This window comes from Geotrypetes seraphini, chromosome 14 (assembly GCF_902459505.1).
Source record: "Geotrypetes seraphini chromosome 14, aGeoSer1.1, whole genome shotgun sequence".
Lineage (NCBI taxonomy): Eukaryota > Metazoa > Chordata > Amphibia > Gymnophiona > Dermophiidae > Geotrypetes > Geotrypetes seraphini.
In genome coordinates, this window is record NC_047097.1 from 50,239,964 (window position 1) to 50,266,141 (window position 26,178).

Here is a 26,178-nt window from a genome sequence, read left to right on the forward strand (position 1 = left end):
TGACTACGCTCATTCTTATAGATTTGCTGGTGGGTATGGAGGAGTTCTTAGATTCAGTTGGTCAGTTGTATTAAAGTGCAGGAAGAACAACTAGGGGGTAAATACTCGGCTAGAGATGGTCAGTGTTTATGGCCATTGCCAGCGTTATGCCTAGATATTCAGTGCCAGATCTTGTCCAGACACCGGTGTTGAATATTTGGGTTTGTGCGGCCGGCTAACTCTTATCCAGTTTAAGTGCAACATTCAGCACTTTTGCTGGTTAAATATTGAATATTGGCACTTAACTGCTAAAGTACTGAGCTGGACCATTCAGAAAATAGCCAGCTTTCAGTTTAGCAGTTATGGCTGGTTTCTGCAAACAGCACCTACAATGGCCGCCAATTGCTCGTCAATCACGCAACAGTGCCGTTTGCAGAATCGTGCCTGCCGTAATGTAGGTCATGGTTTTGAAGGCCTACATTCCCAGCGCCTATGTTTGATGAGAATCGCGTCTACAGAGGCGCCTAAGGCCATTTCCTGCATAAATCTGCTATTTTGACGTTAGGTGCCTCTGTAGACATGATTACGGCGTCCTTTTTATAGGCGCCTATGGGCACCTACATTTTTTTTTAGTGGCATTTTAATCTGTTTTAAATGATGCGGTCAGTTACGGCAGTGATTAACATCAATTAAAACAATTAAATTAGGCAGCGATAGGGCACCGTTCAGAGAATTTGGGCCTTAGTGCTGATATTTCCAGTACTAAAGGGTTAACTGCTGTTGAATATCTAGGTGTAGCCCTGCACAAGTGATCTGATTGGTCCGGAACTTCTCCTGCCTGGTTAAATCCCCTATATAAGAGGTTTTTACCGCTGGCCAGTGCTGAATGCTCTGTGCTACTCATGACGCTAATAGAGTTTCTGTGAGCATTAGAGCAGTACAGAGAATTCAGCATGCTGGCCGGTGGTAAAAAAAACTCTTATGCACTTTTGTAAAAAGGGGTGGGGGGGAAGAATAATTACTGGTACTTGTCGACTTATCACAGTAATTGGTTCTGACTGACAGGTCGTAAATTGATCGGGACGTAAGTCGGCCTATGTTAGACTAAGGTAAGAATACTGTATTAGACTGGGCAATGATATTGTAATCATCTTAAAGTCATATCTTATCAACGTTTTCTTACTTTCTAAGTCGAGCACAGCACAATCCCTTTGTGGTGAACATTCGTTGTGGCGCCTCCTCTTTATATTATTACTGCTGCGTAGTGAGACTTGGGAGTGCGGGAGACTGGGGCTGCTAACAGCTGGCGGGGGAAACTGAAGTAAACGCATCGTAAAGTCGAACAGTCGTAACTTGAGTAGGTCGTAAGTTGACGAGTATCTGTACTGTATTTGATACTTAACTGTTTTCTGTCTCACATTTTAAATAATTACAAAATGAGAATTTTTTTTTTTTAAACTGCATTATTCTCCAGACCCATAGCCCACCAAAGGCTCATCTATCCCAATTTTCTCTTCCCCCAATGTTAGTGCTTGTACTCTCATTCCACCCAGGTTCCATCCTGCAGCTCCTTGACCACCCTTCTCCCAATTCTCTTTTCTAGAGTTTTTACCCCCACCTCCTTATTCTCACTCTCTCTCTCTCTCTCTAGCTTTATAACCCACCTCAAGTTTTATTAGAATTTGATAAAATCGCTTATCTGGATTTCTAAACGAGTTACAATAAAATAATTTGGGGTTAAAAGATTACAATACTAAACTTGGACATTTGACTAACAGAAAACTCAAGGTTGAAGGGTATGAAATGCAATTGTAAAAGAAAAGAACATTTAGAGTAAGGACAAAAGGACTGGGGCAAGACAGTGTTTCCTTGATAGCTCATGGACCGAGTCTAGAAATGAAGGTCGTCTTAGTGTAGAAGCTTCTTTAACCAAATGACTTTTAAGTAAACCCTTAAAATGGTCGAGATTTTTTTAGTTCTCAGATTGGTGGGAAGCAAATTCCAATATTGCGGAGTGACAACAGAGAAGATATCATGGCGTTTGGTACTAATTATTATTAATGATGGAATGATCAGTTGCTCTAACCCTCTCATTTACGAAACTGATATGGCTGAATGGCCTGTGCTGCTCCCGACGCTCATAGGAACAGCACAGGCCAGGGTTCGGGATGGTTCATAGGGAATAAAAAGTTTATCAATGGATTGGGGGGGTCTTTGTTATTAATGTTTTAAATGTTAGTAGTGAAATTTTATAAGAGATCCTGTATTTTATTGGGAGCCAGTGGGCCTTTTCCAACAGAGCAGTAACATGGTCATATTGTTTTAAAATTTGTGATTATTTTAATGGCTTCATTTTGTATTATCTAAAGTTGCCTGATTTTTTTTTTTTTTTAAGTAATTCCAATGAGTAAGTTGTTGCAGTAGTCTAATTTGGTGATTCCCCTGGCTTCAACTCTATTGTTATATCTACTGCTTCCCCCATCCCACCTTCTTGACTCTTATTCATGTTAATGGAGTCCTGCTTCATGTTTTCTACCTTATCGGCCCCACCTCAGACTTAAGGCTTATGCTCTCTCCATTTGACCGGCATTCTATCCCACTGTTACTCTTCCAGCTTCCAAATTTGAACCCTCCAATCCCTCTGTTGATCTTGGCCCTGAATCCTAGTAGCTGCAGCAAAATGTACTGAGTGCAGCATTCTGTTGCTCCCACTATAGGCTGCAGCTATGTTGCTCCTCCAATTACAACTGAAGCTTCGTTCTCTCTTATGTGATCCGAGTATGCAAATTCTACCGATTTTTTTTAAATTCTATGTGAAAGGGAAATTTTTGTGTTCTGCAGCTACTGGGAAGAGTTTTAAATAAGATTTGTCTACAAGTGATACTATGCAGGTCTGAGAAAACATTACAAATGATTTAAAAAAAAAATATTCATTTTAAGCCTGAAAATCTTGTTAATCCCATTCTATTTTTAGACAAAATACAGGTTTTATTACTTTTAGATGGGAAACTACTTGAGAGCATACCAACAATGTTCCATCTCCAAATAAAGCATTCAGCTTGTCAGTTGTCTGCATTTGTGCTTAACTATTAATGGATGAAAAGCACTTTTAATTTTTTTTTTCCAATTTTTTACGTGCTGGCACTTGTCACAAAATTAGAGAATTCTTTGTAATTCTTCTGTTGGTGTTTACTCTTGCCTTCCCTTTAAGTCCCTTTCCTTTCAGTTCCTTACACGAAGCTGAAGGAAAGATTGGCAAAAGAAAACGAGAAAAACATTTCTCCCTATGGGAGTGGTGGATGTCTAGAACAGATTTCTGATGGATGTGACAGGAACTAAGACAGTGGTAGAATTTAAAAGGTGCTTGGCACAAATGCAAAGGAACCTTAATGGCAGGGGCAAGGAAATTTTGACAACATAGTAGGCAAATGCACAAGTACATACTTGATGAGGCTACCTCATTCTGTCTAATGGTACAATGACGCTTGATCAAGTGGAAGATTTTTAAGCATTGTAGTAACTGTCTCAAAATGCCACTGTGGCAGTTTCATTTTGATTCTTAAAAGGAAATGGGGTAGTGCAAGATTACCACTAGAAGCACCATTAATGGAGATGGCACCAACCGTGTAGGAGTGGCTGGGGTTCACCAGCTACAGACCATAGGCCTCCAGGTGTGATATGGGCGAAGATTGGAGGGGGGGGGATTGAGGATCGAAGGAATCGGGTGAATATCGGGGGGGGGAGGGGGGGAGATTGAGGATCAGGTGGGGTTGTCAACCGAATGGCCCGTTAAGCAGTGGACTGATACAATTAGAAAAATAAATTCACCTGACAACACAAATAGAATAAAAAAATTTATTTTCAATTTAGTGATTGAAATATTTATATCTGCTGGCTTTATTTTGTCTAATACATGATAAAATGCATTGCTGTTTGTTGAACTGCGTTCGTAATGTAGCTTCTTGGGGGGGGGTTCAGTTTAATTTTTTGTTTACATAGTTCTGTTTTAATTTCTGGTAACTTCAGTCACTATTTATGTAGGGATCTGAGGTTGTGGGTTCAAATCCCACGCTGCTCTTTGTGACCCTGCGCAAGTCACTTAGGGGTCCTTTTCCTAAGGCACACTGACCGATTTAGCGCGATCTAAATGCTAATTCTATGGGTGCGCCTTAGTAAAAGGACCCCCTAATCCCCTATTGCTCAAGGTACATTAGAAAGAATGTGAGCCCCCCAGGACAGATAGGGGAAAATGCTTGAGTACCTGAATGTAAACCACTTAGGCTATAAATAGATGTTTTAAGGTTGCTATTTTTCAAATGTATTTTTCTGAAAAATATACTTATTAAAAAAAAATTAGAAATATTTATCAATTTTTTAAAAATGCAAACAGTCCATACCAGAGGCTGAAATTTTGCAGGATTATGGAGTTCTTATCCCTTTATCTTGTATAAATGAGTCACATAGTCCACTTTCATTACTTTTTCATTCAGGAGGTCACATAGTATGGAGCAATATAAAACCCTGCAAAAGTCACTCAGGGCCTGAACTCACACAAGGACTCTCGCGAGGAAAAGAAACATCATGAATATTAATTACACAGAGCCCAAGGATATCAATATACCTATTGAGAAAAACGGATAAGAGATTTTTATTTTTGTATTTATATACCACATATCTCTGTGATCTATAGGAAGTTACAGATAACATTTTTATAGGCTGGTCAGATTTCAAAAATAAAAGTTGCTAAAATTTACCTTTTAAACTTTTATGGCCTTTATTTCTGTAATTTGTAACACCACCTTTGGTACCTTTTCACTCAGAGGGTCACATATGTCTGATACTGGAGAGAGTTTATGCTGTTCTTAGATGACACCAGAATCTGAATTTTGTATTAAGGGGAATTGTGTCCTAATTTTGCTTTGCACTCGGAGGGCTTTTGTGACTGCAAAATGTTTACATTTAAATTTTATAGTGGTATAATATATAGTTTTGGGTCAGTATATTTATTAGTCATAGGCTGCATAGTTTTAACTGCTACAGTTCTTGCCAAGTATAACCAGCAATTGCAAAGTTTGCATTTCTTTAGTATTATTTAGCCTTGGAGTAGAAGTAGCATTCTTCTTTCCTTGGGACAACTTCCTGGCCAGTGTTCTGTGTCCGGAGACCTTGCTTTCCTTCCCCCCTCCCATCCCCCACCCCAGCTCTCGGACTGAAGCTCTGGGATAGGAGATAATGTCTCTTCCATTGCCTAAAGCAACCAGTTGCTTTGAGCCACGCCTGCATGATTTTTTTTCTGCTAGCATATCACTTAGTAAATGCTGACAAAGATAATTCAGCCTCTTAAAGAGGGTGTGGCCTAGCGGTTAGAGCAGTGGAATGAGAACAAGGGAAGCCAGGGTTCACTTCCTGCTTCTGTCACTGAAACTCATTGTGATCTTGGGCAAACTACTTTATCTCCCATTGACTCCAATAATACATTTAGGACCCATTTTACAAAGCTGAGCTAGAGGATTCTACTGCGGGCCAGTGAGGTAGATGCGCCAATGCTCATAGGAATTCTATGAGCGTTGGAGCATTTACCTTGCCAGCCTGTGGTAGAAACCTTTACTGCAGCTTTGTAAAAGCCAGTGTTAGATTGTAAGCACTTTGTGGTAGAAACATACCCCCTCTTTTACAAAGGTTGCTATGCTTTTTAGCGCACGCTAAATATTGTGCGCTAAACGCTAATGCATGCATACGCATTAGCGGTTAGCGCACGAGTTGATTCACCGCACGCTAAATCCGCGCTAAAACGCTTAGCGTGCCTTTGTAAAAGAGGCCCATAATGTACATGAATATTTTATCATGCCCATACAGTGCCATGCATGTCCTCCTGCTCTATAAAAAGTTAGTAGCATTGTTTTAAATTTTGCCAAATTCTAACGCAAGCTCTATGGCGGGGGTCCCTCCTTGGGGCCGGGGCCGGTCGGGATTTCCCCTGTGAGTGTGCATTGGGAGCAGAGCATGCACATGGATCTCCTGCATGTTCATTGGGGGGGTCCTGGGGGCCCTGCTGGATTCGGCCCTCGGGGGGGGGGGTACTTTGGGGACCCCCTGCTCTATGGCGGCGTTAGCGTTTAACGCGTGTGGTATTGTAGCGCGTGCTGGAACCGCTGGCGCATCTTGGTAGAAGGAGCCCTTAATCTTTTATGTTAATATGTTTTATGGCTAATTTTTGTGTGTGTTTGCTGTTGGAAACCATTTAGATATTTAAGCGGTCTATAAATGTTTTAAATAAATATTAGATAGATTGTGAGCCCACCAGGACAGAGAGGAAAAATGCTTGAAGTACCTCTATGCTTTGAGAGTGGTTAGTAAAACTACAAAAAAGCGGTATACAAGTCCCAATCCCTTTCCCTGATGTCATAATGCCTCATTCCACCAATGAAAGCCAACCTCATCAGTGATGTCACAATGAAAAAAAAAAAAGTTTGCTAAATTCTAATCCACACTGCTAACCTTATATCCCAGCTATCAGACACAAATAAATAAGGAGCAATATTAAGTGGTCATGTCAGTATCGGGGGTCTTTTTCTCCTTATTGATTCTCTGTCTTGTGTAAGTGAGCATAAGATATTCCCTAACTATTCCAACATCCATCCTCCCTGCCTGTTTTATCTTCCATCCCTCCATATGCCCTTTGTTCACCCCCACCCCTTCAAAATTAACATTTATTTATGGAATTTGGTTAATTGTATGTGCATGGATACTCTAGGGCAGGGGAGCCAAAGTCCCTCCTCGAGGGCCGCAATCCAGTCGGGTTTTCAAGATTTCCCCAATGAATATGCATGAGATCTATTAGCATACAATGAAAGCAGTGCATGCAAATAGATCTCATGCATATTCACTGGGGGAATCCTGAAAACCCGACTGGACTTTGACACCCCTGCTCTAGGGCATGCAAGCAGAAAATATCTTTCTTCCCTTTTGTTTTTCATTTGTGTCATTTTGTAATAGTGTACACACTAATAATAGTGTGCTTCTAGGGCCCTCTAAATCAAATAGCATGAGCTATAACAAACTGAAAGAATATAAAAATGCACACCCCTGTGCCCTACTGTGTGAACCAAGTTCAGATCCAGTCTACATATGCCATCTGCTGGATTCCACTGATACTGTAGAAAGTTACACCAGTGTGTTCTGTCTCTTCAACTAGGCATAGTTAAGCACAGTTTCTGTCTACTGGACTATTCTTAGACTGACTTGTATGTTTGAAAGACTTGACTTTCAAAGTTCATGAATACTTTTTATTCGTAATCTGTGATAATGCACTGAAATACATTTAGATTCATACAGATATACAAGTAAAAAAGGATTTATAAGACAAATTTAGTAAGGTGTCAACCAGAGAATTGATAAAGCATAAGTGCTTTATTACTTTTTCGTTGAAAATTTGATTAGTATAAAAAAAAATTTTCTCAGTATGCTACAAATATGATTGAAATTTTTTTTTTCTGACAATAAAACACTTTGGAACTGAGGAATGCCTTCCTTTGTTTGTGCTGCAGAAATAAGACATGCCATTTTTAATTTTGATAGTCCTTGATGTGCCCATTTAAATGGAAATTTTGCCTATAAAGAGTCTATCACAGACTGAGCCAAGTTCACATTTAAGAGTTATGATTTATTTGTTTGCCTAAAGTTTCAAGTTTATTTAAAATTTCTTATACCGCCCAGTCAAGCCTTCTAAGCGGTGTACAAAAACACCAAAACAATGTGCCAAATAAAATATAATTTACACAGAAACAGACCAGGGGAAATAACAATTTTTAAAGACATTGACGAACAGGAACAAAAGGAAAGAAGGGTTAGAAAAAGAGAACAAACAAGGAAAAGAATGAAAGTATGTGTCAAGCTAGGATAAAAATTTGTACCTGAAAAATCTTGTACTGTACTTGTACCTGTTAACTGTATATTGTTTATGTTGACCTGTAACCAGTCCTGGACTCTTTGAGGAGGATGGGATTGAAAACAAATTAAATAAATGTGTACAGTGTTCCTCCGGTCATTCGCTGTTCGTGGCCCCGGTCATTCACGGATTTTCCGACCGCAAATGACTGAGCAGGAGAGGGCAGCTGGGAGTGCCTGCGAGTGAAGGAAATCACTCGCGGTATGCTCCGACCGCCTCTTCCTGCACTAAAGTCGGGTCTCGTCAATCAGGAGCTGCATGTCAAAGCAGCTCATGATTGGTGAGGCCCGACTTTAGTGCAGGAAGAGGTGGTCAGAGCATACTACAAGTGATTTTCTTCACTCGCTGGCGCTCCGGCCGCCCTCACCTATCTCCCCTGTTAAAAACCGTGTTCGTGGTTTTTCAGCATTCGCGGGTGTTCCTAGAACGGAACCCCCGCGAATATCGGGGGAATACTGTACATGGTCTTACTGCAACATGCCACCTGATACTAAGGGGTCCTTTTACTAAGGTGCGGTAGCTGGTTTAGCACATGCTAAATGTTAAAGCGTGCTAAGGCGTGCCAACTCATCCATAGGATGTAATGGACACCTTAGCGCGCGCTAAATTGGCTACCATACCTTAGTAAAAGAACTAGTAAGATGAACCTTTCTAATATTAGGCATGTGCCCCCAGGTGACCATTGATATAACTGCAACAAAATGCAAAGCTATAGCAATTGGGAGTTGCTGGATAAGGAGATCCCTATGAAAGCATAATAGGTTTTAGCAGCACATGTTAAAAGAGATTTGCAAATTACTTTAGAGAGAGAAGGCCAGTTACATCAAGAGCCCACTTTAAATTTGTAGTGGTTATAATAGTTTTTTAGTTAATTCATTTGGCAATAAAACAAATTATTTTTTTACCCTTTTTATAAATAATAGGTCTGTCCTTCTTCCCTCTTGTTTCTGTTTGTTTTTTGTATTGTTTTGAATTATGACTGTTGTTTCAAAGGATATATAGTTACCCCATATATGTTTTTAACATAATGTTCACCGTCTAGAAGGTTGATTGGGCAGTTTATAAAATTTTTGAATAAACTAGAAACTTTATTTCTGATAAGGTACAAGTGTTTCAAGGTTCTGAATGTTTTCTTCTTATAATAAGGGAATACCGAGGAGATCTTGGTGCCACTGTGCTGCTCTGTATTGGCACTCCATCTAGGCATCATACTGGTACATGTATGGACAAGTGAAAAAAGCTTAGAGAAATTTTTTTTTGAATGTACATGTGTCCATTTTAAAAGGCATCCAACTCTCATCATGAATGGCTTAAAAAAAAAAAAATGTAAATAAGCCTCAGAATGAAGCCACAAGAAGCAATAAAACCTATAAACTAGTAAAAGGATTAAGGTGGAACTATGCTGATACAGCAGTAAATTTATAATATGCATCTTGCTCAGATCAGGCGAACCCTGGCAGTTTATTCATAGATCAGTTTATATGTGTTCTGACTGACTGCTGAAATGAGTTCTGTGTGTTCTCTTTCAGGCAGCCCAGAGTAGTGTATCCGGTGTGTGTCCGCGGTGTGTCCGGAGCGTGAATCCATAATGGCTGCAAAACGACAGTTCAGTTCCCTGGATCCTGTGATTTACAACAAGCTACCTCACCTGGAGACCGAGTCAGACCATGTCGTTGCCAGAGGCTTGTGCAAGCCAAACCCTCTGTCTAGTTATGGCACAGAGAACCTGCTGGGATACAAACATGCCTACTTACCATACTCCCTGCAAAATCCTGAAGGATCTGAGTCCCCTCATCCCTGGAGCCCAGCTACAGCTTATTTGCAGTATGCAGGCAATGCCTTAAATCAGCATCTGAGAACAGAGGGAACGCTAATAAAAGGCTTGTGCTATAGACCTGGAACTGATCATTTAAAACCTTGTTTGCAGCCTACTGGGGCTGATAAAGGAAAAGAAGAAATTGTCAGGGATCTGTTGATTGCACGGGGAAAGTGGGCAAATGTCATGGGACAGCAGGATCAGTTTCAGCAAGCCCAGACTCATGCTTTTCCACTACAAAAGCCTATGCCTGTAAACTTAGCTGCAACACCAGCACCTGGTGGCACTGCTGCTCTGGCTGTTCCCAAACCAGTTTACAGAAACTCTGTTTGCTTTGTGGAGCCTGGTTGCAATTCAGGGACAGCCCTGTCCTTAGGATCTCTGAGAGAAAATAAACAGAAGCAGCAAATGGACAGGGGATGGAGACACATGACCCCAACTGCTTCAGGGCATCTGATCCATCCAAGTGATAATCATTATGGAACCATCTCGACCAGGCAAAAAATTCCTCATCAACAGGAGTCCAACTTTATGTCTGTGCCACAGGGCTTTGGGATGCATGCTAAGGAGACTGGGAGGTCACCTGTGGATTACGCAACTTTTCAGCCAACACTGGAAAAAATGAGACTGCCTCAGGGATCCTCTTTCCCAGAAACTAAATATCCAACCGTGTATGAGAACCAGAGAATTCCAGAAATGCATCATGGGAGCCCAACGCAAAAGGCTTGGTCAGGTTTACATTCCACCACGAGCAATGTTCTGGCATATTCCCAAATGCCAGCCTATCATGATCGGTCTCCACCCCTCTACCCACTGACGTCACATGGGCAGACAATGTTATATCACCCAGGAGACCCACTTCCTGGCAAACAGAATGGCTCCGTGTTTGCCCTGCCTTCTTCAAGCAATTATAAAGGTTTTAGTCCAAGTGTTGGAGAGCCAAAGGCACTTCCTGGTTCTTACTTCAATCAGCAGCTTCTAAAGAACCATTATCCCAACACTGTAGAGCATTATCCATATAGACCTATGGTTCCAACTCCAAATGGAGCTCCTGTGCATGTGTCTGTAGAATCTTGCAGTTTGAAACCTGGGGTTACACATACAAACCCAGAAATCCAGCATAACCTGGGATACAAGCAGGACTTTCTACAGCCAAACCCCATTGCTTTTGCGTCCCCCGATATGACTTCATACAGTAATCCTGTGCTTGCTACTGATATCCAGTATGTCCATTCTGGCAGCAACAAAATTTTCTCATCCTGTGAAATGTCACCAGCCAAAGGGTGCCCAAGGGGGCAGCAATTTAGTGGCCATCACAGTGCTTTCCAGCCAGTATATGCAACGGGTGCTTCGGTAAACTGTTCTAGAAAGCTTGTGGATGGAGTTTTTGGTGGAGAAACGAGCTATGTTGAGGCAGAGAAGCTTAATGCATGTAGACAGGAATTCTCCAGTTTTGAAAAAAGGGCCAGTTTAACTATAGAGGATCTAAGATCTAGAAAAATGCTACTTCAGGAAGCAAGTCTCATGGCTCCAAGTGTTGTTGACAGCCCAGCTTCACAGCATAGTAAAACAGAAATTCAAAAATATAGAGTCTGCAAGTTAAACCCTCTAGAGACTCAAACAACCATTTCTACATTCCCAGATGTTCAGCCCTCTAAAGAAAAAGCTAAGAATCTCAGGAGTAATGAGAATTCTTCTCCTTCCTCACCTCCTATGCCAGTCATCAATAATGTCTTCAGTCTGGCACCTTACAGAGCATATCTTGAAGGTTCAGGCTTTCACCCTTTCAACAAAGACTGCAGAGGTGCACAATCGAGTGAGCGGTCTTTGAAACGTACAAATGAGAACAGAGGAGGCAGAAATTCATCCCCAGAGTTAGTCCTAAATATACCCAATATTAAATACCCAGAGAGATCCAGTGAACAGCCTGCTTGTAGAAAAGCAAAGATAGGAAACAATGAAAGAGTGAAATCTACTGTGGAAAGTAAAGAGCAAAGTGATGAGGGCAGGCCCCAAGAACTTTGTCAGCCAATGTTCATGCCCCCAAATCTTCCACTGAATCGGCCCACACACGAGGGACTGAATGTTAACGACTCAATATCATCTGCCAATATACACAGTAACAAACTGCAGAGGGAGAATGAAGTGCTCGATCTCAGTCTGAAGAAAACTGCCAGTAATCCAAATGCTGATCCTAGCAAAGGTCAAGCACAAGACCATCAAACAGAGCAAGAGAAATGGGATTTACTAAAAGCCCAAGAAATATGTAAAGAATCTCCACTTCATCTAGGAAACAATACTGCTGTTGATAAGAACAACAACTTTCACAGCTCAGCAAGTTATATGTTTAAAAAATTTAAAATCCTAAAACCTGCCCCCACAACTGGTAGGACCTTTTGCCACGAGAACGCCCTCCATGAGCATCAAAAACTCCAAGTGCTGATGCAGCCACACCCACAGCCTTTATTAGTGACATCTTTTAAAGTGGTCCTGCCAGAAATTTCCAATTCATTACCCCCCAGGGCACCAGAGTCATCCCCAACACTTGCGGAAGCCAGTGTGTGTCTGCCCAGCAGCTACGAGTCAGCACAGAGTCAGTATTTCACTGATCTGCACCTATCCCTCTGCACTACCATTTCTACCTGTGTGTCTGAATCTTCTCTGGAGCTCCTCCAAGAATGGCTGAGCAGGACTGGGTCTCAGGAGGAATCGAAGGAGAGGCCAAAATCTCCCATCAAACACAAAAATGGCTCCAGGATCTTGGACGTCCTGAAAGCCTCCAAAAGCAGGGAGATCTGGATGTATTTTGAGGGGGTCCCCGTACTCCTTAGCAAGCTGCTTTCTCAACTTGAGACATTCATGTTTATTCGGAGCTGCCCTTTTCCACATGTGGTTCGAGCCGGTGCCATATTCATCCCAATCCATCAGGTAAAGGAGAAGCTATTTCCAAGGCTTCCAGGAATATCTGTCGATCAGGTCTTGCAGGAGCATAAGGTAGAGCTTCGACCAACAACTCTTTCTGAGGAGAGGCTGCTAAGAGACTCTGAACTGAAGGGCTGTTCTTCTAAAATGCTGAAGCTTTTGGCTTTAAAACAGCTTCCTGACATCTATCCGGATCTCCTCGATCTTCTCTGGCATGACTGTGTCAGACAACAACTCGGTAAGGTATTCAAAATTATTGGCCCTTGTTTAAAATCTTCCACCATGTCCTCATATTGTATGTGCAGGCTGTGCGTTTTCTTCCTGATACTCATTTTGAGAGAATGCACGGTTGTGTTCCTGGTGAATATTCTGTGAGTCATTATTCTGACAACTGAATTGCACTATCTGCAGTTCTAAGCAGGATACAAACATTCATCTGTAATGGAGGTAAAGACAGAGGAGATTTTAGAAGTGTTATGTGCTGTTATGTATAAATTGGATTATACATGCAAGTAACAATTTTAGTAAAAGCACTACTTATATGTTTATGTGAAAGCACACGCATGTAAACGAAGCATACTCTCGGTGTGGTTTAGGTGGTTTTCTGAAGTGTATGTGTGTATTCCCTATTTTATGTCAGCATTGACACCTGCCCCAAATCACTCATAACACTTGGAGTTTGGAGGGTATAGGGGTGGGTGGAATTTTGTTTGCTTTTACCTTTAAGAAATGTAAAAATCTGCCACTTGCAGATGTAAATAATGGTACTTATACTGCAAATTCTTAAGTGATTCCACTCTTCTTTCAGAACATTTGCCTTTGTGAAATGGTTTCTTCTGATGTACTGTATGTGCCAGCAAATGCACCTTTTTTATTTTGGTAGTGCTATACATATTTTTTTTTTTTTTTAAACTCTCCACATTCAGCAAGCCTGACCTAGATGTCCTGTGCAAAATTAGTCTCAAAACAATAAGAATAAACATACCAGCAGCAAATTTCCCCAATTACTTATTTAAACCAAGTATTATTAATCAAAACTGAATCTATAGCAGTAGTAATAATCATTAAAACCTCCACGCTTCCTGAACCAAATAAACATATTGAACATCTTCCCTTAGCTTTAAAACCAGGGCTTCTGAAACCTCTCTTGGGACCCCCACAGCCAATCAGGTTTTCAGGGTGTCCTAAGTGAATATGCATGAGATCATTTTGCATACACTGGAGATTTGGTATATGTAGTACTGATTGTCCTCTTGGGATCTTCTTTTGAGCCTCTGAGGTCAGTTTTGATCAAGGATCTCAACTGGAAGATGGTCTTTTTGATGCCAATTGCTTTGACCAGGACAATGTTGGAGCTTTAGGCTCTGTCCTGTCAAGATGTGTATATCTTCTCGGAGGACTGTGTCTGTCTGCATGGTTCCCTCCTTTTCCCTACAGTGATCTCTCCCTTTCGTGTGAGCCAGAAAACCTGCTTACATTCCTTCAAGGACCAGGATTCAGGTTCAAGAACCAGGAGGCTCCACAAACTGGACATTTGCAGAACCCTGTTCCGGTATTTGAAAGGGGCAAATGCTTTTCATCTCTGATCATTTTTTTGTTTTTGTTTTATTCTAAGGATCTCATAAGGGCTAATGTGACGTCCAAGGCCTTCATTGCGCATTGGATAAAGGCAGTCATTGAGGGCATCTACATTTGCAGGAACAAACAAGTCCCTTCTGAGAACACACTCAGCAATGGTGCAGGCTACGTCTTAGGCAGAAGCTCGAGTGGTCTTCTTGAAGGATATCTTCTTGGCAGTGACTTGGGTCATCACTCTATTCCATTGTGAAGCATTACAGACTGGATGTGCCAGCCAGAGTCTATTTGGGCTGGCAGAGCCATCATTCAGGTGGCCTTGTTTTTCCCTGCCCAGCGAGTTTTGTTTGGATACATCCCAATTTTTTTGTACCTTTTTTAGTGCAGCTGCATTATCCTGCAACTCAACCCCCATCTCCCAGAAGACTTCAGATGACGGGACTCACGGGGATCTCTGTCTTCCTTTCTAGTGGTGGTTTAAAAAAAAAAAAAAAGAGTTCCAAGGTTTCTGGGGTGTTAAATTTTATTATAGTTTCAGTGAATGTGGTTTAAGGGACCGTTCCTGCTTTGACAGAGCACACTGGAGTTTTCCACAGAGAACCAGTTGTTATACTGGTGATGTCACTGGGAGATGTCAGTTTCTCTACCTCCATCTGTTGGTAGGTGGAGAATACAACACAATAGTCAGAATGGTGCAGATGGATTAAAGGAAATTAACAGGTATAACTTGGGGCTCCTTTTACAAAGGTGCGTTAGGGCCTTAACGCGCAGAATAGCATTGAACTGGCCTTAGTTCTAGAAGCGTAGCGCGGGTTTAGCACGTGCTAAAATCCTGCGTGCGCTAAAAACGCTTGCGCACCTTAGTAAAAGGAGCCCTAAATGTCACTTTAAAATGATACTTTTAGCTTGCTTCTGGCAAAAAAATGGGTTGTGTTAAACAATTAAAAATTAAACTATGATTACAAAATTAATAGATGTCATAGGTTATGCATAATTTAATTTTCTGTCCCCATATGCTCAATTTATACAAATACATCAGTTTTTTAAAATAAAGCATGGCATACATTTTTTAAAAATCTCATACATTTATGTTTTATCCTAACTAGGAATTAATTTGAGTATATCTTCAATTCCCATTGTCAACAGTGAGATCACATTCAAACAGATATAATGTATGCCTTTACCAAAACATTTGGCTGACTAACCCTAATTAATAAAATACCTATAATTCACAACTGAAAAACATAGCCAAGTTTTTAAAATTTCTTGCTAAAACTATTGCAATTAATTTCCTGTTTTATTTATGCCCCTCCCCTCAACATCCTATTTGTAGTAGTCACCAGGCTACAATCCTTCACTGTTTTGATCTTCAAAAATATTTCAGTTTCTTTTCCCCACTATGCCTCTCCTTCACCACTTGACCTCGTCTCCCTATATCTCTGGACCAGGTGTAACAGTTGCCTAATGGCTGAGGGCTTAGCCAGGCCACAGTGGCATCAACTCTTCTCTTCAGGAGGAAATTTATCTTCTCTTATCCAGCATCAGGGACATAATCCTGAGCTGCAGGGTCTTAAATCAGCTTGCAGTCAGGCACCCGGGACTTTTCTACCCTTGCATCCCAAAAAATTTACTCGGATTTTGCTTAGATGTTGACATAAATGTGTTGATCATTTAGTAACATTTTTCTCACTACTCTCTCTAAACACAATTAAATATATCTTGCTTTCCTATTTAAATTTTATTGTTAACCGGTCAGATATTTGTTTTATGATCGGGGTATAAAAAACCAATAAACTTGAAAAAACTGATATCGATGAAAGTAAGCAGCAAGTGGTCTGTGGCACTGCCATAGGAAGCTTGAAATGTAAGAAAAGCCAAACAATGTTGTCATCTCATCTAACTCAGCATCATGTCCCTGAATGTGGCCAATAGTAGGTGCTTACAGAAAATATGTAAAATAGCATGGTTGCCATGTTAGGAAAATGAAGTGATACCTTTTTGATTGGACTAATGATGCATTTAAGTATTCAAAGGCAGAGTTGCCTTCTTCAGGTCAGGTCTGAACAAAAGAGGACAATCTTCAAATATATATGGTGAGACAGCAGGAAAAGCATTCTAGCGACATTCATGTGGGAAAGGTGAAGTGATGGGAGAAACGGAGAGAGGTGAATGGATAACCAGAAAGAGACAAGGCGGTATAATTTTATAATATGTCGTCATTCTAACATTAAGGGCTCCTTTTACGAAAGTGCACTAGCGTTTTTAGCACACGTACCGGATTGGCGTGCGCTAGCCGGAAAACTACCATCTGCTCAAGAGGAGGCAATAGCGGCTAGCGTGTGTGGCATCTTAGCGCGCGTTAAGGCCCTAACGCGCCTTCGTAAAAGGAGCCCTAAATGTCATGTTCTGGATTGTTTTAAAGTTCTCTCTTAGAATTCTGGCCATAAGGTCATTTCTCAGAGCCTGGACACAGCATAAACGTTCAGCGGTGTAACCCTTATTTGTTTTTGGGCGTTTGATGTGGTACCTATGTGCAAGCTTTGACAAATTTTGATTAAATCGAGGAGCCAGCCCGAAAACGTAGGAGCCGGAAGCTCTCGCTTCTCCTTCCCTACCCCTCTAATACTTTCCACAATCACTGGTGTAGTAATGGGAGGGCCCTCCGCTCCTTCCGCCCCCCCCCCCCACTACCATGAACGTGTGCCCAGTCCCTTCCCACCTACCTCTTTAACATTCCCGACATGATCAGCAACCCCCGACCTGCTGTTCATGCCAGCGTCTGCTCTTCCTTTGACATTACTTCCTAGGCCCACTACTTCCAGTGTTATTTTTCCCTCTGTTAATCTCAGTGTCTTTTTATCTACTTCTTATGTAATAAGTTGTATCCCCACTTCTTGCATTCTACAATTCGCTGATTATCCAGCCTTCTTCGATGTGAACCGCCTAGAAGTCATTCGACACTGGCGGTATAGAAGAATAAAGTTATTATTATTATCAGAGGTTGGGGTTGCTGCTCGCGCCAGGAACATTAAAGAAGTATGGGGGAAGGGCTGCGTGGGGGGAAGGAGGGCAGGGGAGGGGCTCCACTGACCCGTGCGTTTCTCGTCCTTGCTATACCACTGTCCGCAGTAAATTTTTATGGGGGGAAAGGGACAAGGAGGGGTGGGAATGTTATGCTATGCTATATAGTTCATATATTCCACTAACCTCCTTTTGGAATCTAAGTGGATTACAACAAAGACAACCTGCAGTACAAGAGAATAATAATAAAATATAAACTAAATCGGCTTCTTATCAAATAGGTTTTCAAAGCCTTCTGAAACATACTATAACGCAGCGTATTGCACCTGTGTGCCTCCTGAAATTTCAGATGTGCAACGAGAAGCTGGGGAGGAGAGGCGCCGGCTGACTGCCTGCAGGACGTGCGTCTCACGGGTGAGACGCACGTCCTGTAGGGCAATCGGCCGCGCCAGCCCCTCTCCTTCTCTCTTTGCATCTTCCCTTCCGGCAACTGTCTGGAGGGCCCTTCGCACACGTGTGGACTTCGGCGTGATGACATCATGCATGTGTGGAAGTGCCTGGATGTTGCGACGTGCGCATGCCCGATGCTATCATGTCGATGTCCACGCACATCCAGATGCCTTGAGCCGCGGCCACCACATTTTGTGTGCTGCGGCTTGACAATGTTTGCAAGACAGTGCTATAAGGGATGCTGCATACATTGGAGGAACAAGCCAGATGGTAAAGACTAAGATTAATTTACACAGATACCATTTAAAAAATTGGAATGCCAACCAGGATGTCGCCTCTTTCAGACAAAACTTTAGAAAACCAGAACACTATGTCAAAGATTTTATGGTGAGGATACTAAAAGGAAATTTTAAAGCAATCTAGGAACTCAAGGCCTTTGAGATCAAAATGATAAAACATTTTGACACCCACACAGACATTTGGTTTTCTTTTCACATTACAAACTATAATTTGACTTTACCACCTTCTTATCACACCTTCTTTATCTCCATATCTCCCACCTTATCATACCCTCCCTCTTCCTTTGAAACTGTCATTTGAATACTTTGATGTTTCACTCTTTTATACTGCTAGCTATCAACATTTGTTTATCTCTGATCTGAAAAAGAAGGGTTACCTTCAAAAACTAATCTAACAATGCTCTAGTTAGTTCAATAAAGAAAGGTATCACTTTTAATTCTTTTTGTTTTGCTTTATTTCTTTTTCTAGTTCAATAGGTGTGTCATTCCGGATAGACGGATAATATCTCGGTGCTCTCGAGCTGTGTGGAAGGAATCCACTCCATCTTTTGAATCCTTCCTGCATCACCATAGTAATGCTCTGCAGCCCCCTTCAGTTTTTTCCTTCTGCCTGTACCCAGGAGTCTTTCTGACCTGCTCTGCTTTTTTCTTTATTTTTGTCAGGGGAGGGGGTTGGTCTTTTCACAATCTTTCTGCTTATTTCGGTGCTAGGAACTCCTCTAATCCAGGGTACAGCTCTGCCTGTGTGGAGGAGAAGCAGACTACAGTCTGTGGCTGACAGGCCAATCCCTTGTGGTACCTGTTAACCAGCCCACAGAAGCCTTTTTGGAGCTCAGGGTCTGTACCCCTTGTAGCATTGCTCACCTACTGCTTTGCAGGGGCTTGAGCGCAGGCTGTTAGAAATCCATAGGGGGCTCATAGGGTGCCGGCTGCATTTCACCTTCCCCCATGGAGGCTCAGTCAGACACCGGTCAGACTGGCAGCCCAAAGATTCAGCACTGGAAGGAAATTTTGTTGTGAGCCAGTGATTTCTTCTTCTAGGTCCAGCTACCTTTGGAGCTGAGGCAGGCTGCAGCACATTGTCAGCACAGTCCACAGTGAGTAAGGCTTTTGCAGCCAATGATGAAAATCAAAGGGGGAGGTCCATAAATCTATCTTATTTTTAAAGGTTTCTGCCTGTCCCTTTAGCAGGGCTGTGGAGTTGGTAGATAAATACTCCTACTCCTCAGTTTTTTGTACTTCAGACTCCAACTCCAGGTACCCAAAATTTCCTCCGACTCCACAGCACTGGTTAATTTTCAGATCGTTAAAATGGAATGTCAAGTTGAGAGAAATGAGCATTTTCGACACCACCTTCTTTTTGCTTTTAATCAAGGTTCTAAGGCCGCAGAAGTTGCTCGCAACATTTGTGCTGTGTATATAGTGGGTGCTATAGCTGAAAGAATCGCTCGTGATTGGTATGCCAAGTTCAAAAATGGAGTCGGTAGATAAATGTTCCGACTCCTCAGTTTTTTGTACTTCTGACTCCGACTCCAGGTACCCGAAATTTCCTCCAACTCCGACTCCTCGATTCCGACTCCACAGCCCTGCCCTTTAGGTTCCCCCACCTCTAAAATTGCTAGTGTGCTCTTTTTGTTATGATTTTGGAACTGTATTTTTGGTACCAAAACACTGCCACAGCAGCCATCTTGAGTTTCCTGTTTGGCTTTTATTTTGTTTTAAGTTTTCTAAAAGCTTCAATTCACTTTGTTTTGCCTTAAAACTGGCAGGGATGGAGTCCCCTGGCTCTTTTAACCCTAATTTATGCCAGGTTTACACTGGATGGGCACCTGAAAAACACTCTTGCACGATGTGCCACATGAAGGCGGGGGCTGTCAGCTTAGCCTCCCCTTTGCTCTCTGGGGTCGAGGAACAGGCTTGAAGCCCATTGGAGCTAAATATTTTCTAGAGCCCCGGAATGGTGGGCATTCTAAAGGCAGGGACACGGAGCCTAGGACACATAAGTTGGAGTCTTTTACAGAACACTCGGCGCTGTTTAGTATGGGTCTGGAAGTCCACTTGCTGTTCCAGTAGGTGGAGCTTCATCTTCAGGCTGTCTTGGTGGCGCACTTAGGGTGGACATTGTCCAAGCTGATTTCCTCAGCATATAGTCACTGGATCCCAGGAGAGTGGTGCTGTCTACATCAGCCATCCAAACCATTGTTTGTCACTGGGGGTCATCCAGCATTCAGTGTCATGGCAACAGTGGAGAACAAGAAGGCAGACAGCTTCTTCAGTCAAAGGTCCGAGCCTGGAAGCATGGGACTAGACATTCTGGTCCAACTGTTGCCACAGAATGAGCTTTTGTACATGTTTCTGCCGTGGCCCATGATAGGGAGGTCCCTCACAGGATCACAAGCCATCAGGGAACGGTCATTATCATGGCTCCAGATTGGCCACGCAGACCATGGTATGCAGATCTGATGTGCCTTCAGACAGGTCCCAGTCTAAGACTGCAAGTGCAGCTGGACCTCCTTTCTCAGGGACCAATAGCCATATCTGTCAAAGCAGTGTCTGATTGGTGAGGCCCAACTTTAGTGCAGGATGAAGCGGTCGGAGCATACCGTGAGTGATTTCCTTTACTCACTGGTGCTCCGGGGGGAGCACTATAGTTCTTCAGGGAGTTTCCCTATACCCCTGCTTCACAGGTGTTTCTAGAGGAGGCTATCACCTGCTTTGGAACAAACTGAAGGGGGCAGAAGAGCCCTCTAGTGAAATAGGAGGGATTCAAAAGCTGGAGTGGATTCTTTCTGCACAGCTCGTGAGCACTGGGATATTATCCTTCTATCCAGAATGACACACCTATCTACTAGAAAATCTATTAGCAAGGTAGGAACCTAATCTCTCTTTATTTCTTCACATCATAGCAGGTAAATACTAGGTGTAACAATAAAACAGAAGAATCACTTATACAGCAGTTGTCCTGAATTAATGGCTAGGGATATGAAGCACCTCTTTGTCCCTGTGATTCTACAATTGCTGCCTTATAAATAAGCAATGCTGAGTGTGGTTATATTATTTATTAGAAAAATAAAAATACTTGGAAGTATGGCAAACTGTTACAAAATTGGTTACCTAAATACATCAATGATTGTACAAAAATATGTATGAATATAATTGGTAGCACTGGTTATGTATGTAAAGTATTCTACAAACTACTTTGTTATATTAATAAATGTCCTGAGAAGATATCACAAAGAAGTAACTATATGTTACACTAATCACCAAGAATCACAAAGTAATCAACCCTTAGACAAACAAAGTACTTATGACTAACTGGCCCCTGGAACTATATAAAATATCCTCTTTGTCACCCTTCTTCAGCTGTCGGCGTCCAGTGGGGATGAGAAGATCCTTCTTCAGGCTACAAGCTTCCTAGCAAGCCGCCTTAGTTCCGGTAGCAGCAATGTCCAAATCCATGCATCTGCACAGCAATAGATTTCTCAGTCTGATAACAGCCAGTAGATACTCAGCTGTAAAGTTCTTCCTGCAAGTTCTCAGCACATAACAAAGTTTATCAGCCTCACAAACAATAGTCCTCCTCTTCACAGAGATGTGTACGACCCCCCAGAACTCTTCTCTCCTCTTTCTCTCTCTCTCTCCAAACGTGAACTGCCCTAGGCTGATGCAAAATTTCTCTGAAAGCCCAGATGACCACCTGGCCCAATCAGGACCCGTCCAGCAGGTTTCATAAGGAGGGTGCTTGGGCTTCAGTAACAAGGCAGGCACAGAATGTCTTGCCAAGATGATAACGAAACAAGACGGACTTCATAGCAATGCCTGTGAAGCTCGGTCCTCCACAGATTCAAAGGAGACTGTATGGGGCCCATGCAGATGGTGACATTGATTGTGAACACACAACTTTTAAACAAGTATAAGGCAGGATCCATAATGCTTGGTTCAGAAAAGATGATTCATGGCCCAGCAAGGCCTGAAGCCTCCAAAAGGTAAGGCAAGGATAGCCCTACAATAGTATGATTCTTTTGTTTTCAATATTTCTTTATTAAGATTTCAATTTTTCCATGATCAAATAAATTGCTCAATATTAACAGTGCATTAGCAAAAGAAAAAGGAAATACAATCATTTATAAGGGAAGCACAAATGTAGCCCCCAATTTTAAAACCAGAGGTCGCAAAAGTAAAAATTGTTTCCTCCTCTGAGTAATTCTTGATGCATTCTGATTTTATGATTCATAAATAGTTTTATCTTGGTGTTTTGAAAACATTTGAAAACAACCAAATATCTTAAGTCCAGTGCTACAGTGTAGCATTGAGTCCACAAACAGTGCAGCCGAAGCCGTTTCATCTGATTTCTTCCCAAAAATTTATCAGATCTAAACTGCCCACTGAGAAAGCTTGTTGGACATCCACTGATTAAACTTTAGAAATTGGTGGATAGGAGGCTTCTGGAACTTTTAAGATCTCAGACAAGTATCTCTTAAACACATCAAGAGCCAAAATAGGATAAACTTTAGGAAAATTAATTAGTCTGAGATTTTGTCTTCTAATAACACTATAATACTTCCAATTTAAAGTTGACATTTCCACCGTCTTTCATCAGAAATTGGCTTTGTGTTCCTAAAGCCTCTATTTTAGTTTCTTGTTCTAGAGATTAATATTCCAACTTTTCCACTCTTTATCTTTCATTTTTGACATTTCCAAAAGCATTCTAGTACAGTAAGAAGTTGACATCTGTACCCAGAGAAGTTTGTAATAAGGAAATGACTTCCCAAATTGAGTCCAAGCCAATAACTGAAGTATTTTTTAAAGGGGGAATTAAGGGCATAGATCCAAAATTATTAGCTTTCACATTACCTGAGAGTAAATCAGAACTTCCCAATTGGAAAATTAAACTTTACAGTAGTATTTTGTAAAAACTGCAGCTTCTTGGTTAACTTCATGGTAATTCCCCCATATCATTGTAACCCCCTGGCGTCCTATGGCTGGTTATGTGCACAGGAGGCAGGCCAGAAGGACACGATCGGGTAAAAAGAGAGTAAATAGGACAAATAGAAATTCTCCCTTTACCAATCTGTTCAGAGTTCTGGGACACTGATCCCAGAGCTATATGTATAGAGGTAACCAGCTGCTTAGAGAAATCCTCTACCAGAACTCACCAAACTATTTTTTTTTTGTTTGTAATTGTTTATTTAGAACATGGTTGCTCACAACAAACACTATACATCATACTTGAGTACCTGATTGTAAAAAAAAAACCGCTTAGATAACCTTGATAGGCGGTATATAAAATCCTAATAATAAACTTGAAACTTGACTTGCTGTATGTGGAGAAATATTTTTTTTTTGGGGGGGGGGATTGTTGGATTCCACCAAACTGTTAAACAGAAAGAGACAGGCTGTTTCTCCCCTACGCCAAACTACTCCCTTCCCCTTCATACACCCAACTGCAGTTCTCTCTCCCTCTACACTGTTCTCAGGCAAAAAAAAAAAAATCATCTGAATCTTTCAAAACAGCCAATAGTAGCTCTCTGCTCTTGGCAATGGAATGAGTCTATATAATGTACAGATAGTTTCCCATATTGCTATGACATCAGAGGCCAATTTTCTGAATTTCTGCACTTTGAAAGATTCAGTGAACACGGGAATCCCCTTCCTCACATAGTGACTTGCAATAGTCTAAGTATGGTAATAAAACCAGCTTCTTTAGTGCCCCTCCAGACCGGCACAGAAACTTATGGGTAATAGCACACCTCGATCAGCAGGTGGAGACTGAGACACAAACTTCTGCTGTAGTACCAGTGGGCTGTGCAGTCCCAAGTACAATCAGGAGGTGGAGGTGGTAAGCCTGTGCAGTCTTTCCCTGGTTTAGTGTAGGGCTGTTGGATTTTGCTTAAATTGGCCTTCTTGTCCCCTGTTTATGGTGCCAGATTGAACTTGGGGGGAGCCTTTTGGGGGTCCGCCCAACCTCAGGGGTGCCACACTCATCTGGTCGAGTCCCTTCCCCCCCCCCCATTTTCCCCCAGCTCTCTAAATTTTTAATTTAAAGGTGCCTCAGTTGTAAGCCTGGCCACCAACTACTGGCAGATAACACAGACCTGTTCCAGGAGGGGTGAGAGGGAGAAATGGACATGCTGCCTTTACAAGTGGAACTAGAAAATCTAGAAAAAGAAAAGGTGACTGTAGCCATGAATCACAAATGGACGAAACTGTCCAATTGTTGAAATGAGGGCCAACTGATTTTCAAAATTTGGAACAGCCTTCCAGACTATTGGAATTTGGATGATTTGGGGGTCCATTTATTATTATGAGCAGATGTTTTCCAATATGAATGTCAAATGTAAGCTAAGAAGTCAGCTTAATGATATAAGCTTGGAATCCTGTTTAAAACTGAAGACTTCCAACTATTCACTGAACATGAAACAACTCTGTGTGGAAATATCAGTGTCAAACATTTCATTAAATTGCTTTTCTTTATTTTCTATAAGTATTTGAAGTTTTTTTGGGGGGAGTTGTGTTAAATGCATATATACCCATATTGCATTACAAATCGTGTCTCAAACCCCCTTCTCTATCCATTGCGGCTCTTTGTAAATCTCAGGTCAAACATTTAGGTTAAAATTACTCTTTGCTTTGCAAAGGTTGCTGACCACTGGTCTAGGTGCCTTGAGTTCTGACCAGAGTGCCTGGGATGTGAACCTCATGATTGCTCTATTCTTAAAAAAAAAAAAAAAAAAGCAGTGTCTCTGACTTGTCAATGCTTTGCAGTCAGTCTCTCTTTGTTTTGGCAGCACCCAGGCTTAACCTTGGTGGTGTGTGGTTTTTGGCAGTGTTCTTGGACCTCCCCCCGCTTTCCTGCAGCTTTTGAATATGTTCTAACTAGCTTTTAGTTGAGCTATAATTTTTTCTCTTCTAAGCTCCATTTGCTTTGGAGGGACCTTTTTGGCTTGTTCCTTTTCATGAACCAGTATTTTAGTTGCACTTGGGACTGCTTTGTTTAATTCTAGCTCCTATTAAAAAATACAGTAAATAAAAGTGGAGCAGAGGGATATCTCGGAGGTTTCTGAATTCCCTATCTCACCCCCCCCTTCCCCACCAAAGCCTCCTTTGGAAGACGGCATGGTGAGTTTGGCATCCCCCTCTTCCCCCAGTGTCAGTACTCCACCACTATGTGTGTAAGTGTCTTTGCCCTCTTTCAAGAATGAGTAGATATGTTTTATTTTATTTTTTTCTTGTGGCAGACTAAATTATGGACAGGGTGGTCTAAAACCTCTCAAAGCTCCCTCTCCTTTGGCTGTGGTAAGGTATATTTGTATCATTGCCTTTTTAAACTCTACAGAAGTAAGCCATAGTTCTGCTGCTTTATTCAAGGATGCAGTGTTTGACACTATTGAGTGGCTGCCTGAATTTTCAGATTTCCCTCAGCTTAAGAGCACCCACGCGGAGAGTGGAGCAGGGCCAAAAATTCCTCCCCATCCCCGGAGTGAAGTGCATATTTCATCCCTGTCCCTGCAGTCTTTAATTTTCTTCCCTGCGTCTCCCCACTCAAACCAGAAACATGATTTTATGGCATTGCAAATAAACATTTTTAAGTCTTGTATATAAACACTCGCAGGGAAGTTGAAAAGAAAGCTATATACTCTGTAGGCTTTCTCTACTTATTCGTAGGTAGTTTATAGCTACTCTGGATGTTTAAGGCAGCTTTAAAAAAATGTTGCTCCCCCCCCCCCCCTATATGAGCACCACTCTTTTAAAAAAAAATGGGACAGTACTTCTGTTACCGATCTGTTTTATGCACGCTGTATGCACACTTCGCCTGGTCCCGGGTTCGATACCCTCATAGAAGATTCCATGGGAAGTGAAATCAAACAACAAGGACAGCCAGAAGTGATTGTATAAAGAATATATTATGTAGAAATAGGCTTAATATACATCAAGAATACTGGGTTACAGATATACAGAAAGAAATAGAAATAAGCTTTACAAATACAGAGTGGATTCAGAGACTGCTTGTGTTTTAGAGAGAGGACAGTTTACCTGCATTACAGAGTCAAGAGAGAAAGGGTGAGAGGTTGGTCCAGGCTTCAGGTTCCAGAGAGGGGTGTTGCAGAGAGGAGGCTGTTATAGGTTGGAATCTTATTCTAAAAATAGAAACTATTGTGATATCCCAG

General features: G+C 41.7%; 1 protein-coding gene across 4 annotated transcripts in view; it reads left to right on the forward strand.

Annotated features, from left to right (window-relative positions):
- C14H15orf39 (chromosome 14 C15orf39 homolog) overlaps positions 1-26,178 on the forward strand; it is a 45,752-nt gene that overhangs the window by 1,645 nt on the left and 17,929 nt on the right. For all 4 annotated transcript variants that reach the window (XR_004536967.1, XR_004536966.1, XM_033920326.1 and 1 more), the window contains exon 3: positions 9,457-12,903. Coding sequence is in view for 2 of the 4 variants with exons in the window: in XM_033920326.1 (XP_033776217.1) it covers positions 9,516-12,903 (3,388 nt within the window). In the remaining 2 variants the exon portion in view is untranslated. The remainder of the gene's footprint in view (positions 1-9,456; positions 12,904-26,178) is intronic.